General features: G+C 41.4%; 1 protein-coding gene across 4 annotated transcripts in view; it reads left to right on the forward strand.

Moving 5' to 3' along the window:
• Positions 1-1870: 1870 nt before the first annotated feature.
• The window catches only part of B3GLCT (beta 3-glucosyltransferase), a 1060368-nt gene continuing 1047337 nt past the window's right edge, over positions 1871-14901 (forward strand). For 3 of the 4 annotated variants that reach the window (XM_078657145.1, XM_078657146.1, XM_078657147.1), the window contains exon 1: positions 1913-2207. In XM_078657145.1, coding sequence (XP_078513271.1) covers positions 2159-2207 — 49 coding nt within the window. In that variant the 5' untranslated portion in view covers positions 1913-2158. Of the gene's footprint in view, positions 2208-14901 lie in introns of all 4 variants that reach the window. The other variant, XM_078657144.1, reaches the window with a different exon arrangement.

Genomic DNA, 14901 nt, shown 5'->3' on the forward strand with positions numbered 1-14901 from the left:
CATCCCGAAGATCATCACCTGCGACAATGGACCCCAATACACTTCGGAGAAGTGGATTGCCTTCACCAACAGAAACGGAATCGAAGTAAAGCACACCCCGATTTACCACCCGGCGGGAAACGGCCAAGTGGAGCGTTTTAATCGGGTGATAATGGGCACCATACAGGCAGCCATTGAGGATGGCATGGACTGGGAAAAAGAGCTCGAAAAGATGATTTGGGCATACCGCATCACACCGGGGAGCACAGGCTACAGCCCCTTCAAGATCTTAAGAGGTAGGGAGGCCTTCACCAAAGACAACGCAGCTTGGAGAAAGTTGGTTGTCCAGAGCAAGTGGTCACCGGTGGTGGTCAGGAAAAATTTGGAGAGAGCCCAGGAAGTCTACACGGCTCACTACAACAGAAGACGAAACACTCGAAGTACAGAACTGGACAAAGGTGATTGGGTGAGAGTGAAGCTGGCCATCATGAAGAGGAAAGGGGAGAGCAAGTTCTCACCTCCCCTCAAGGTGGTGGAACCCTATGCTCGATCGGCTCTCCTGAGCGATGGAAAGATATGGTCTATGGACAGAATGGCAAGATGCAGCAAGATACTGAAGTGGGAAGAAGAGACGGAAGAAGGAACAGAGCATGTCTTTGAGGAAGGAGAAAGTGAAGGGGGAGAAAGGCAAAGAGAGAATGTGGACGGAGCAGGAGGACAAACAGTAGGTGAAGAAAGCGTAAGGAGAGAGACAACGGAAGGAGGAAGCAGAGGCGAAGAAGGGAGTGAGAAGAAGGCAAAGGACAGAGAAGCAGAAGGTACGAGAGAGTGGATGGAACACGAGACGACGGGAGGAGAGAGAAAAGATGAGAGAGTGGAGACTCGAGTAGGACGAAGAATTAAGGTACCTGAGAGATTCAAGGACTATGAGATGGACTGGAAGTAAGACTTTTGTAAATTTGTTTATTGTGCATAAAGGGGGGAGATATGTGGTAGCGCTCTAGTGTTCCTAGAGCGGAACAGGAAACTACGATGCAGGAAGCGGAAGGCGGCCATATTGTTTGCTGGCGCCGACCGCAACAGAAGCTAAGCCCCGGCGCTCCTCAATAAATAATTATCTTAATACCAAACCTTGAGCATTGCGCATTATTACAATTGTAAGTGTTTCTAGTTCATAACGTTAAAAGCACGGGCGTTGTCAATTTTGGTTCAGAAATAGAAGTTATTATCTTGTTTTTAGTCTATCCAATTAAAAAATAAAAGTATGCTAAATCGTTTATACACCATTATGGACACATTTTCACTCGTGCTGCATACTCTCCGTATGTACATACTGCCTTTTTTTTTGCTGTTTTTTTTTATAGCGCGTACTCGACCCGAGGGCATTGGAGCGCTAATTTACATGAGCATCATTTACTTTAAACACCAGTTATTTTTCCCTACTTTCATCCAAAATTGTTGACACTTATCAGGTTTTGTTTACTGCCTCCGAACGTAGCCACTAGTCATCACTTTATTGCAAGCCAATGTACAAATACAACTCAGTCGTGCCCTTTATGCGGCCGGGGCTATTTAACTAAACATAATTCAGAGGTTCAAATATGCAGGAAATTCTGAATATAAAACCATGGACAAATTCTGTAGACTTGCACTACTATGACTACTTCTTTAGCCCTCACCAATGGGACAACAAGTTTGCTTTTGATATTTGAATGCAAATTTAGAGCTAGGACATATAATCAATATCCCAGAATACGCAATAGCACGTCTCCAAGTTCACACAAAACCGCCAAGCCGCCGGCCGGAGCTCTACATTAACATTCCCAATCCTAACAGCCAACCAAGAGGGGTCGTTCAGTGGCCAATTGGAAGCTGCTTGAAGTGGCCAACCAGGAAATAGCTTGCATCTGTAACGCAGGAACTTGCTTTTAGCATTGGCACTGACAGTTAGGCACAGCATACTATCCCCATCCTCCGTTCTGAAGGAGTGCCTGCTGTGCACAGGTTTTTCAAAGAACACCGCTCCCTTGCATTTTGACACAGAGCCCTGTTCATACACAGATATTGGTAGAGGGAGTGTCCTGCGCTGCTGTTAACCTTCAGCTGCCTGAAGCTGCTGAATGAGAGGATACTCTACTTAACGCTAACACTGACTTGTGCAAACCAGCGGTGTGCCAACATGCTGGGAGGCATCTCATTTGCCTTATGCATCTGCACGTTTACCTTGCGTAAGTAAGCAATCCCCTAAATAATCGGTGCTTTGTTTTGCCTTATGCATGCGACTCAATAGTGTAATTCCTTTTTGTTAGATGCTTTAATGAATGTGCTTGCAAAACTTACTGATCTTTTGTTAAATACTGGATCAAAGGTGTTAATAGCTCAAATTGTTTCGTATTTAAAAGGAAAGAGGCGATGCACGTATAATTGTAAGAACCCTTTGTGGAGGACGCAGATATGAATGTTATTTCACAGTACTGTTCGACAGCGACGTCATTGCTCTATTGATTTGTAACCTTTATGCAGGGCCACTGGAATTATGTGGCAGAGGAGGGCCAAATTATGCGGCAGAGTTGAGGCAATTATGTGGCGAGAAAAGGCAGATTGCATGGCGGTACATTTTGTTACAGTATTACTTTATTATTTTGTCATGTATACACTTGTTAACACTGTCTGGTCACTGTTTGCACTGTATTAGTACCAGTTTATCAGCAAAATACAGCAATGAGCAACAGAAATATAACCAGTTAACCTCTGCAAAGGGCCGTCTACTGTGCGCAAACACATATTGCTGCATTTTTAGTAACTTTTGCACTGTTTGAGCTAGAAACAACAGTGTTTTTGTTAAAATCTGCAGATTATACAGCAGATGCTGGATTATATGGCAAATGTGGCAACTTTATAACTATGTGAAAAACGCACTGCCGCGCAATATCATACTTTCAGTGACCCTGCCTGTATCATGTATATATAAACTAGCTTACCCGTCGCGCGTTGCTGCGATCTCAGAAGAAAGGAAATTCAAGGAAACGTGTTATGTTAACATTCAATTTACATTGTGTCATTTTCATTGAAACTTATTCATTTTAATATGGAAAACATTTCAAAGTGTTGTTTTAATTCTATTTATTTATTTGTGTGCTGGTGGATACATAAGTGGAAAAATTCAGTATTCGAAAGATTATGAGGGCCCTGGGGGGCCGATATTTAAAAATAATGCATATGCCAGAAACCTTCGCGGAAGTGTACTCAACAACTTCCCAAAGTTTCATGGCGATCGGATGAATGGTGTAGTAATGCATATGCCAGAAACCTTCGCGGGAGTGTGCTCAACAACTTCCCAAAGTTTCATGCCTTACCCGTCGCGCGTTGCTGCGATCTCAGAAGAAAGAAAATTCAAGGAAACTTGTTATGATAACATTCAATTTACATTGTGTCATTTTTATTGAAACGTATTCATTTTAATATGGAAAACATTTCAAAGTGTCGTTTTAATTCTATTTATTTATTTGAGTGCTTGTGGATACATAAATGGAAAAATTCAGTATTCGAAAGATTATGAGGGCCCTGGGGGGCCGATATTTAAAAAAATGTTATGCCAGAAACCTTCGCGAGAGTGTACTCAACAACTTCCCTAAGTTTCATGGCGATCGGATGAATGGTGTAGTAATGCATATGCCAGAAACCTTTGCGGGAGTGTACTCAACAACTTCCCAAAGTTTCATGGCGATCGGATGAATGGTGTAGTAATGCATAAAGGACAGACAGACAGACAGACAGACATACATTCGTTTTTATATATATATAGATTAGTAATTTGAAGAAATGTTAGCCAACTATATGCATTTACCCTGAGACAAACATGATGTATTGTCCTGGTAAGACAGCCAAGGACTAGGTTTTAGCTGCAATTATTACTGCGATCTGATAAGAAGGTAAAATAAAAACTGCTGGGCTGTTGATGCTGTGGAAGTTGTATAGTTTCCGATTGGCAGTATATAGTCACTAAATAGATGGATGGAGAAGAAGATGCTGTCAAATGAATGCCATAAAAAAATCACTTCTGATAATCTCTTTTTTGCCCTAGTAAATCAACTGCTGCTGAGAAAAAAAGTGTCTGTGATGTTAGAAATGGCGTTTCTGGTTGGCAAAGGTATGCACCTAAGCCAGGCAGAACCCACAACTCTAGGGGGGTTACACTCTCACGATAACCCATGCTCACCCCCTTGGTAGCTTTGCAGAGCAGTCGGGCTTATCCCAGAAGCAATGTGTAAAGCGTTTGCACAACACACTCCACACAGTAGTATATAAAAAGATCTCATATATCGTATATAAACATAGATCAAAACAACATGAACCATAAATCACTTTGCCAACAAGACAATTGTCATAACATCCAACGTAGTGCTATAAGATGAGGCTTACATCTGGACACATCTTGGATGGTATATTTACATCTAACTCTCAGTTGAAAATGCAGGAGATCTTGCAAATTCCCTAGTCTGACCATAAAGCCATTCGGTTCTCACTCACTTCATCCCATAATCTCGCTCGGCCTCACTCTACCTCTAGGTCCTTCACAGGGAGGAATTGGAAGGAAATTAGCCCCCTGCAACTGCAGTTGACCTTAGCTGCCTCCAGACCAATATTGAGGCCTGAATTTAATATGGCTACTAATCTCTTTAATAATTGGATAAAATCTGCAGTAGATATCTTGGGCCCTGAAAAAACTTTCACTAGTAAACGGTTAAAGAAATCTGAACCATGGTTTGATGATGCATTGCGCCTTCAGAAGCAAAAATGTAGACTGGCCGAGAGGAAATGGAGGAAATCTAATGAAGATGTGGAAAAAGAAATCTATTCTCAGTCATTGACTGTCTATAAAAAAATGATTTTAGAGAAAAAATGTAGCACTTTTTCTAACAAAATTGAACAGGCAGGGACTTCAAGTAAAATACTGTTCTCAGTACTTAAAGAGTTAGTGACTCTCCCGACTGCACCCCTATTGAACAATAGTGCTGCACTTTGCAATCATTTGGCAGATTTTTTTCGAGACAAGGTACTCTCGATTTATGAGACTTTTTGTAAAAATAATAGTAACACCCCAGTGAGTGAACCTTCTTCCTCCTTGCAACAGTATGATCATGACTTGGCTGTCTTTGTCCCTCCAAATACAGAGCAGATTTTGCAAATTGTTATACAGGTGAAATCAGGAGCCCCCTTTGATCCCTGACCCCCAAAAGTATTCCATTACGCTGCAGAGGAGATCAGCGAATTACTCCATTCTCTCTTTAAAGAGATTTTTGACTGGCATCTTCCCTGAGTCATGGAAGATGACTTCTATCCTGCCCTTGTTAAAGAAACTGGATCTGGACCCGGATGTCTATAGTAATTATCGACCCATAGCCAGGATCCCGTTCCCAGCAAAAGCGCTGGAGAAGATTATGAGTCACCAGCTTACGTCCTTTGTAGCCTTACAGAACTCGCTAGATTCCACACAATACGGCTTCCGGGAGGGGCACGGCACAGAGACAGCCTCGGTCATGGGAGGAGCTTCGATCTTCATTGGATTCAGGTGCGAAGGCCGCCTTGATTCTTTTAGATCTTTCGGCGGCCTTCGACACCGTGATCCATGACATCCTCATTTCAGGGCTCCGTAGGCTGGGAGTCTCAGGCCTGGCATTAAGTCTTCTTAGATCTTATCTTAATAATAGACTTGAGTTTGTTCAGATGGATGACCACTGGTCCAAACAATTCTTACTTCCGTGTGGGGTTTTTGCAGGGCTCATCTTTGAGCCCTGCGTTATTTAATTTATATGTTACCCCTCTAGCAGATGTCATCAGGCAGTTTGGCTTTTCGTTAGTATCTTATGCTGACGATACACAGATTGTGGTTTCTATCTCTGGCAATCCAGATGAGACAGCTGCTCGTTTTAATCAATGTATGACATCTGTAGATTACTGGATGAAAACAAACTGTTTAAAGTTGAATGGAAGTAAAACGGAGGTGCTTCTTCTAGGTTCAGACCCCTCCATATGGTCTGAAAAATGGTGGCCCCAATCAATGGGAACACTGCCTATCCCTGTGAAAAAGGCTAAAAATTTGGGAGTGATTTTCGATGACGATCTAACATTGAAGAAATCAAAACTCCTTCTCAGGGGTCTCACTAATACAAAGAAGAAGTTGACACAGAAGCTGGAATATAAAACAACATCTTTATTAAACTCAAATGAGTGAGACTACGTCACACAGAAGCCTTAGCAACTGAATGAGGCAGTCTAAAGAGTACAGAACACTGGGGTCTTATATATGTGAGGGTTACAAACTCAGCATAAAAGTAAGGGGCAGTCCTAGCTCATGCAAGCATGCAAAATGCCTAATATGGACATGCAAGATCTGCCAAATATTAGCCAATAGGAAAACATTCAAAACGAGGCATCATGTAACCAGAACGTCCCCCTTGAGTCGTGTCTTTGCCCAATCCCATAAGTCAATCAATTACAGCACCTATAGGTCAATCAGTAATGGCAGAACATGTTTGTGTGCTGCAAAGGAAAGGTTGTGGAAAAGGAAAACACAGGGAGAGAATAGCGAAGGCCAAAAGATAAGATACGACACGAGAAGAATACTAAAGGCTAACAGATAGTTGATATAGAGATTAGGTAGTCCAGACAAGGATTAGTTAGGCCGGCTGGTGTCTGAGATTGGTTTCAAAACAAGGACGGAGGGGTTTTCAACACGTTGCAGTCCAAAGGGCAGGGACACTTCGTGAATCGAGCAGCCTGTGTAAAGGCAACACAAAATGACGGTGAATGTAAAATGGAGTCGAAATTAAAGAACCTCAGACCCTCCTTTTGCCATTACGCAGGCAAATCCTAATTCATTGCTAGGTGAGCATTTTCCATTCTACACATTTCATGAACATATCCAACACCCACTTCATACAGTGGCACTGGAAACACTTGTGCAACCACAACTATACCCAAAGTCCGTCCTAAGCCTCTCTTGTAGGCTTCTATCGTCCATCAAATCTGCTTCCGTTGTCGCATTGGGCCTCTTGATTCAGGCCTTCCATGAAAATAGTGCCTCTCAGTATCCGTTGGAGTGCCCTCCTGGCAAACACTCACAGCTCACTCGGAAGTCTCAATGCAGTGCACCAATATATTTCCTCTGCGGCAGGCATTACAGATATTGTGCTCTTCGTTAGTCATGGGCACAGATCATCTCATGCAGACCCAAGTACTATTAATCGGGAAAGAGCAACAGACTTTCACACTCAGCAACACTTTCAGGCTACAACACTCGCTATTCAGTGTCAGAGGATGCTTGAGCTGCTCTTTTATTTAATTTTTCTTTTCATCATGGGTACCACAATGTAGTGCCTTTTGCCAATCGTGGGTCCTCCGGTGCACTGCACTTCCGTTGGAGCAAAGAAAAGGGGGTGTGTGGCCAAAACTCAGGCCAAGGGGCTCAAGGGACTGCACACTGTCAGAGGTTACCAGCACATGACAGGTAGAACACTGAAGCTTCACAACAAAAGGGATCCTTCTCTTTTGCTCTTTTGCACTGAAACTCTGGTTTTGTGATGTCCAATGCCGTCTGATGGAGCAAGTACGATGCTTTGGAGATACCATTGATGGCGTGCTGGCGATCGCTGTCCAGCCTTGCTACTTTCTGGGTGCTGGGACTGTAGGGCCAAGACGTCTGCCTTTCATCTGTAGCTGTCACTGATGGGAATTAGGCTTATATCAGTGTTCTGCAGGTTATTATGACTTGATACCGCAGAACCTAGTGACGTAGGAAATGTGACACAGTTGTTAATTTCCTTCAATTTAGTACCAAAACAGTTCATTGTATTTAACAATGGGACTGCAAGCAGGTGGCCTATGGGACAATTCTGGTCTAGAATACACTGTCATTCTCAAAGGCAATACTTCTAATCTCTTCAATTGGGTACCCTTCATTATCCTCTGCCATCATGGGAATTCTATCTGAATAGATGTCCTCACATATGGTGGCATTGCCTAATGGGGTAAACATTTTTTTTCTTTTTCAATGATTACATCTAGGTGTTCCTAAATTCCTTAGCTAGAACACCTCAAAAGAGAAATCACATGATACAGATTATCAGGGACATGTAGATACCTCTCTTTAATAATTGTGCATCAGGTGCACTATGCAATACAAAGGCTAATGATCAAAATGTGGAAACAAAAGACAAGAACTAGAGAGTCCTTGTATTTCCATGATTTAGAACACATCTGATCCCACCGAAAATTAAAGAAGCAGGAACAAAAGGGTAAAAATCCAAATTAAAATAGTCATTGAAAATTTGTCATGTTCAAAAAAAAAATGTAAGGTATCTCCTATTGAGGTGAAAAACTTGTCTTACTATAGTATTGAGTCAGTTAACCAGTCCATCACTACCCTGACAGTCAGACTGGAAAACATCGAAGTAGGCCTAAGAAAATTCGTAAAAACCAGTCTGGTCATACAAAAGGAAATTATACATAATATGGGGGTCCCTGGTACATTACTGCAATCTGGAAGTGTGAACCTGAACAATACAATAACAATAATAAAAAGGCTGACTGGTGAAAGGAATACTAAAAAGGGAAATAGGACTAGGACACAGCTAAAATCCCCAATAACTAGGCACAATGCGACATCAATCAGGGGAGAAGCAGCAAAAGAGAAAATTATAGGAAGAACAAGAAATTACTCGGGTGATAGTCAAGTTTGTGACACAATACCAAGACTATGGGTGATACACAAAAGTCAAAATAGTACACAAATTTTAACTCTACCGCTGGCCGCTACACCATATACGGTAATCTCAGCTAATGTTCCAGTTCCTTCTTCAGGGAAAAATGAAACCTGGTTTCCTTTAAGGAACAAAGCCATACACTACTTAGGAAGCAGAACAAAACTGACTAATGTAATATAGAAATTAGGTCACCATGTACAAAAGTCACAGATCTATAATTTATCCTTACGTCCAATCAGGATACATAAATCTAGGTCTGCCTGTTCCTTAAGGGAAGGAGAAGTAACGTGACTAACTGCAGGTGACACACTTTGATTCTGTATATCTCTTTTTATTTTCCTTCAATACCATTATAGCCAAATAGACATGCACTAGTGAAGTGTTGTCTCTCATGTTCACAGCATGAAATATCATAATCTGTGGAATTTAGTATCAGAATAAGTCCAACCAACTGTTGCGCAGCGATATGCATCGTCATGACGATCCCTTCACAACACAGGAGAACTTGTAATAGTATCAGAAGCAACAACATAAAACAAAAACATGCATAAAAAAACGCACATGTCAAGCCATCAGATATACTTGCTGTATAATAATAATAAATAATAATAATAATAATAATAAAACATTTATTAAGCGCCTGGCTGCACAAAACTGTGTATCCCCGCGCTAACTGCTGGTACAAAATAATCCAGAGGAAAAGAGTCAGGAAACTCAGCAGAGAATATGACAATTTAGGGAACAGGTAAGTTTTTAATTTTGCCCTTAATCTAATTTCGGAGGGCTCCATCCGCAAGTGGAGCGGGAATGCGTTCCAGTGTTTAGTGGCCAAATAGCGGAAAGATCTTCCTCCCATTTTAGCTCTTGTGATGCGAGGGATTTTAAATAGCATCGTGCCCGACGATCTTAAATCTCTCGTCGGGCGGTGGATGGTGATGAGACTTTTCAGGTAGTCGGGACCTCTGTTCTGGGCAATACGGTGGGCATAGCAGAGACTTTTAAATATAATTCTCTCTTTAATTGGGAGCCAATGGAGTTTGGATAGCGCATTTTTGATGGAAGTTTTTCTTGGGAGACCGAGCACCAGCCGCGCAGCTGAATTCTGAACACATTGTAATTGGTGCAGTCCCTTCTGATTCAGACCTAGCAGGAGAGCATTACCATAGTCCAAATGAGGTGTTATTAAAGCATGGACTATGTTTTTTCTGGCTTCGGTGGGCAGGAGATCAAGTACCTTGCGAAGCACTTTTAATATGCCGAGCATTTGCCTGTCACTTTATTTACATGGGTTTTGCCAGAGAGGTCAGCGTCCAGCATAACGCCTAGATTTTTCACCGTCTCCACAGGAGTAGGCAACTCCCCTAGTTCCCTGGGCCACCATGCATGAGACCATACAGAGACATCTCTTCCTACTACCAGAACCTCTGTCTTGTCTCCATTTAAACGGAGACAGTTGTTATTCATCCAAGTGGCTATCGCTGACATGCAGTTTGAGAAATTGGTGGCAAGTTCTCTACTCTCTGGGGTTAATTTAAACACCAACTGGGTATCGTCAGCGTAGCTGACAATGCCCACCCCAAACCTCTCTGCAATGTGTGCCAGGGGTTCCATATAGATGTTAAATAACGTTGGGCTCAAACTAGAGCCCTGTGGAACCCCATGGCACACACCGCGAGGCGATGATTTAAAGGGTGGGCAATGAAGTTGGAACGTTCTGTCAGTCAGGAAGGACTGGAACCAGGTAAGAGCTGGGCCCTTTACTCCCATGTCCGAGAGACGAGACAGCAGCGTTGAGTGCAGCACGGTGTCAAACGCTGCACTTAGGTCCAATAGGACCAACGCTGCTGTCTCTCCCTCGTCCACCATCTTCCGAATATGTTCAGTCGAATACAGGACTGCAGATTCGGTTGAGTGGCCTGATCTAAAACCTGACTGGGAGGAATGGAGGAGGGCTTCTTTCTCCAGAAACTCCATGAGTTGTATATTCGCCACCTTTTCTATAATTTTGGCACAGAATTGAAGAAGTGAGATTGGTCTTAAGTTTTGGAATTGTGAAATAGGGATGTTTGGTTTCTTTTTAAAGGTATTACTTGAGCAGATTTCCAGCTTTTCAGGACGTGGCCTTCTTGGAACGATAAGGTTATCATGTTACTGATTTGATCTATTAATATATTTTCCATGACAGCCTTACATTGTTCCGGGGGACAGGCATCACTGGGGGAGCCAGAGCGTATTCCATTAATAATTTTCATTAGGTCCTGTTTATTCGGAGTTCTGAATCTGGTGAATAGAGATTTATGAGTGAGGGAGCTTTGATTATTTATTTGCAGACTTGTACCGCGCTAGGAATCGACTCCCAAAGGAGTATCTCCGCGCCGTTGGCAGCATCTGAGAGCAAAGAAGGCCCAGTCATATATCTTCATTACCTAACCAGACATCTAGTAATTAAAGAGGAATGTTTTTAGCTTTTTTCTGAAGGGAAAATGTTCCCTGCATAGTCTAATTTCCTTAGGAAGTTCATTCCATAACTTTGGGCCAGCTACTGATAAAGCCCTTCCCCCTTGTCTAGTCTTCCTGAACCTGGGGACGCATAACAATTCTTGATCCCCAGATCTCAGGGATCTAGAGGGGACGTAAGGAATGAATTTTTCGGTTAAGTAATCTGGACCTTTACCAATAAGGCACTTGTGAATGATGCAACAAGTTTTAAACATCACCCTCTGTTTCACTGAAAGCCAATGAAGTTTAGCTAATAATGGCTTTGAGGGAGTACGGGCCGGGACATTGAGAACTAAGCGTGCAGCGGTATTTTGCACAACTTGTAGTCTAACAATGATCCCCTCATTGGCAGCTAGCAGCAAACCATTACAATAATCCAACCTGCTCAACACGAGCGACTGAACTAGTGTTTTCCTGGTGATATCAGGTAACAGGGGGAAATACCTTCCGGAGAAGCCCGATAGCATGGAAACAGGAGCTGACCACTTGATTGGCATGTTGTTTCAGGGCAAGCTCCTGATCCAGTTTTACTCCCAGGTCTTTCACCACCACTTTGGGCTCAGGGACTGGGCCTAGATCTTGAGGCCACCAGTCAGGAGTCCACAGGCGTTTGGCTTCCCCAAAGAGCATCACCTCAGTCTTAGAGACGTTACACTGTAGGAAGTTTGCTGCCATCCAATGAGCCACTTCTTTCATCCCCCGGGCAAAGGAGTCACGCACTTCAGGAGTCATGATTTTAAAAGGAAAGAGGAGTTGGGTATCGTCCGCATACGATACGGGAATAAACCTGTGGGATCTCATGATGTTGGCTAGGGGCGCCACGTAGATGTTAAATAACGTAGGGCTCAAACAAGAGCCCTGTGGCACCCCCTTAGAGAAGCTGTGATGGTCCTACTTGAAAAGGTGGCATGGATTTTTTCTACTTTCTCCACAAAGAAATCAGCTATCCGATCGCATATCTCCGTGGAGTAAGTATCTTTAGTATCCAAACGTATAGGGATGGTAATTTCTCTATAAATGCAGAATAGCTCTTTCGTGGGGTTCTTGGCTTCCTCAATTCTGCTTTTGTAATAGTGACTTTTTTCTGTTCTTACCAATTTCTGAAAATTTTTCAATTCAGTTCTGTAGCTTTCTTTGAGTTCCGGGGTGTATACTTTGAGTTCCGGGGTGTATACCAAGCACAAAAAGCATAGACAAAACAATAGCATATGTAAATGAGCGGTGACGCACAACACCATGTCATGTACTTTATGCACTGTGAACCTGCAGCCCAAAACCCAATATTCGGGCCTGCTTAATTTTTCAGGCTTAAAATCAAATGTACACTTTCTTTTACTTTCCTCACCCTCCTTTTGACAGCTGGTCACCAGTTAGTGGTGATCGGCTGACAAATACAACTTACTGTGTCGCTTCTGACACACAGGACCAGCAGCAACAATTCATAGAAGGACAAAATGCAAAAACATGAAAAACACACAAACGTTTTTTTTAGCAGAACTTTCTGGGCTGCTATCCAGCCTCTACCAGCAGTCCTGATCCCCGCCTCTTTTCAAGGTTCCTATAGTGTGCAAGCATTAATGTCTTCTTGTCAGAGAAGCTTTTCCAAGCAATGATTTCTCCATCTGTTTACAATTACTCCTAACTCCCACCTTACTGACCTCAAGGTCAAAATCTGCCTCGCGTGTCTCTCTCTCTCTCTCCTCACCCTGAAGCTGTCAAAGACAAAAAGCTTTCCTAACTTTTTCTAACCTGCAATAATTAACCCTATTTAAAAACACATGTTATATATATTACTTCTGTTAGGGGCTACAATTTGTTTCTATTCTTAGATTATTAAAATAGTTACTGTGAATAATTTGCTGAACATAATAACATAACATACTAACTTTAGAAAAAATGTGTGTTACTACCCTATGCAACGGTACTCAGTTCATCAACTTTAAATGAATGAACGTCTCAGTAGGTCCAGCTAGAGTTAGAACCTTCCACCCTGATATTAAACTCAAACCTCTGCACCGGGCACATTAGCTCACTGAGCCACTAAAAGCAACCCCAATGGGAACAGCGTGCAAATTTGTATTATACCTAAATGTATGCATTTACTGAAGCCTAAGGCACTTTAAAGCTATTGTAAATGGCAAGAATGCTGTTTGAATAGTCATTTTACCCAAATTCGACTTTGATATTTGGGGCGCTTAAAAATAAATATCCTATAATTGTGTTACATATTAATCATCCTCAGAATGTACTTTACAGATTGCAGAGATTGGACATTAGACATATCTCATGCAAATCCTAGAAAAAATGAGTTTTTTACGCCTGCGCCAAGTGAAATTCCATATGCAAATGTCCTCATTATGCAGTACAACACAACTTAAATTAAATTATAATGCTAGGAGGTCACAGTATGAGTAGTAAGCTTTATACATAATAAAAAACGAATTAAGAAGCACTTATTTTTAATAATTATTTTTCATAATTAATAATTATTTTTAATAAACCCAATCATTTTTGATAATTCCACATATAAAACCAAGATGCATCCCTTGCCTATCATTTTAGACGCATTCATTTATAAGCCTAAGCACAGAAGCCTAACTTGAAACATGACAAATTATTATTTAGCAATAGAACCAAGAATATGCTTACAAAAATGCTTAAAGAGAGGAAAACCCTTAATTGAAATGTCTTCCTGTAATACAAAATAATGGACCTTATGTTTGTAACCTTTTTTAAAACACTATTCTGAAATGCAAAGTTTTCACCCGTGTTTAACTGAGGACAAAGTCCTGGCTGAGTAAATATTCCTGTCTACGGCAGTAAAAGCTTGTCTCTCAGTGTTGTAACATGAGCACGGTGGCAGTCTTTTTCAAACTAAGACATATCAATGCGTGTTCTATAATATGCGTTTGAGTTCAGCAAAAATTTACATCAGCTGAAGTGTTTGCCTGTTAATATCTAATACAATATATGTAAGTAAAAAATGCTATAAGTTTGTTTTTCTACAAAACACACAATTTCGTTTTTGAGGCCTTTTTTATTCCTAGTGAATGTGAATTTTAATTTTTTTTAAGCATTTAACAGTTTGTACATGTGCGTAATTGCTTACTCTATAAATTATAGCAACATATAGCTATTGTAGCATATCATATGGTTCATTTCTGGATTTGTATTTAATTTCTACTTAATAGTTATGAACTAATATTTTGCTTAATAGACTGAAAACATAAAAAAAACACAAACACACATTGAGCTCATTTCAGACATAAACAGAAAGGGGTCAAACACTCAGGACACACAATACGGCGCGCTTTAGCCATTCATTTCATAAATAGCGCCATAGCTATTTCCTCACAGAAGTTGCACTAATGGGAAAACCACATAGATATCTAAACACACATTTAACCCACAGATCAACACTTAGGACTGAAACAAAGGACAGCCCACAGACTGTACTTAAACCAAACCATTTGTAAATACTAGTTGTAAGTCATATTTACAAGAAGCGCTTCTCAATAGTGTTCCAAAAGACTGCAAAAACAGACTGCTGTATATCCAAGAAGCCAAAATACACTCAATTCACTAGCTTTGGCTGGCAGAACACCAAAAATCGCTCTGCATATCTCCATTCATAAAATTGGGCAGAACAAAGGATCCT

Source organism: Lissotriton helveticus, chromosome 8, assembly GCF_964261635.1.
Source record: "Lissotriton helveticus chromosome 8, aLisHel1.1, whole genome shotgun sequence".
NCBI lineage: Eukaryota > Metazoa > Chordata > Amphibia > Caudata > Salamandridae > Lissotriton > Lissotriton helveticus.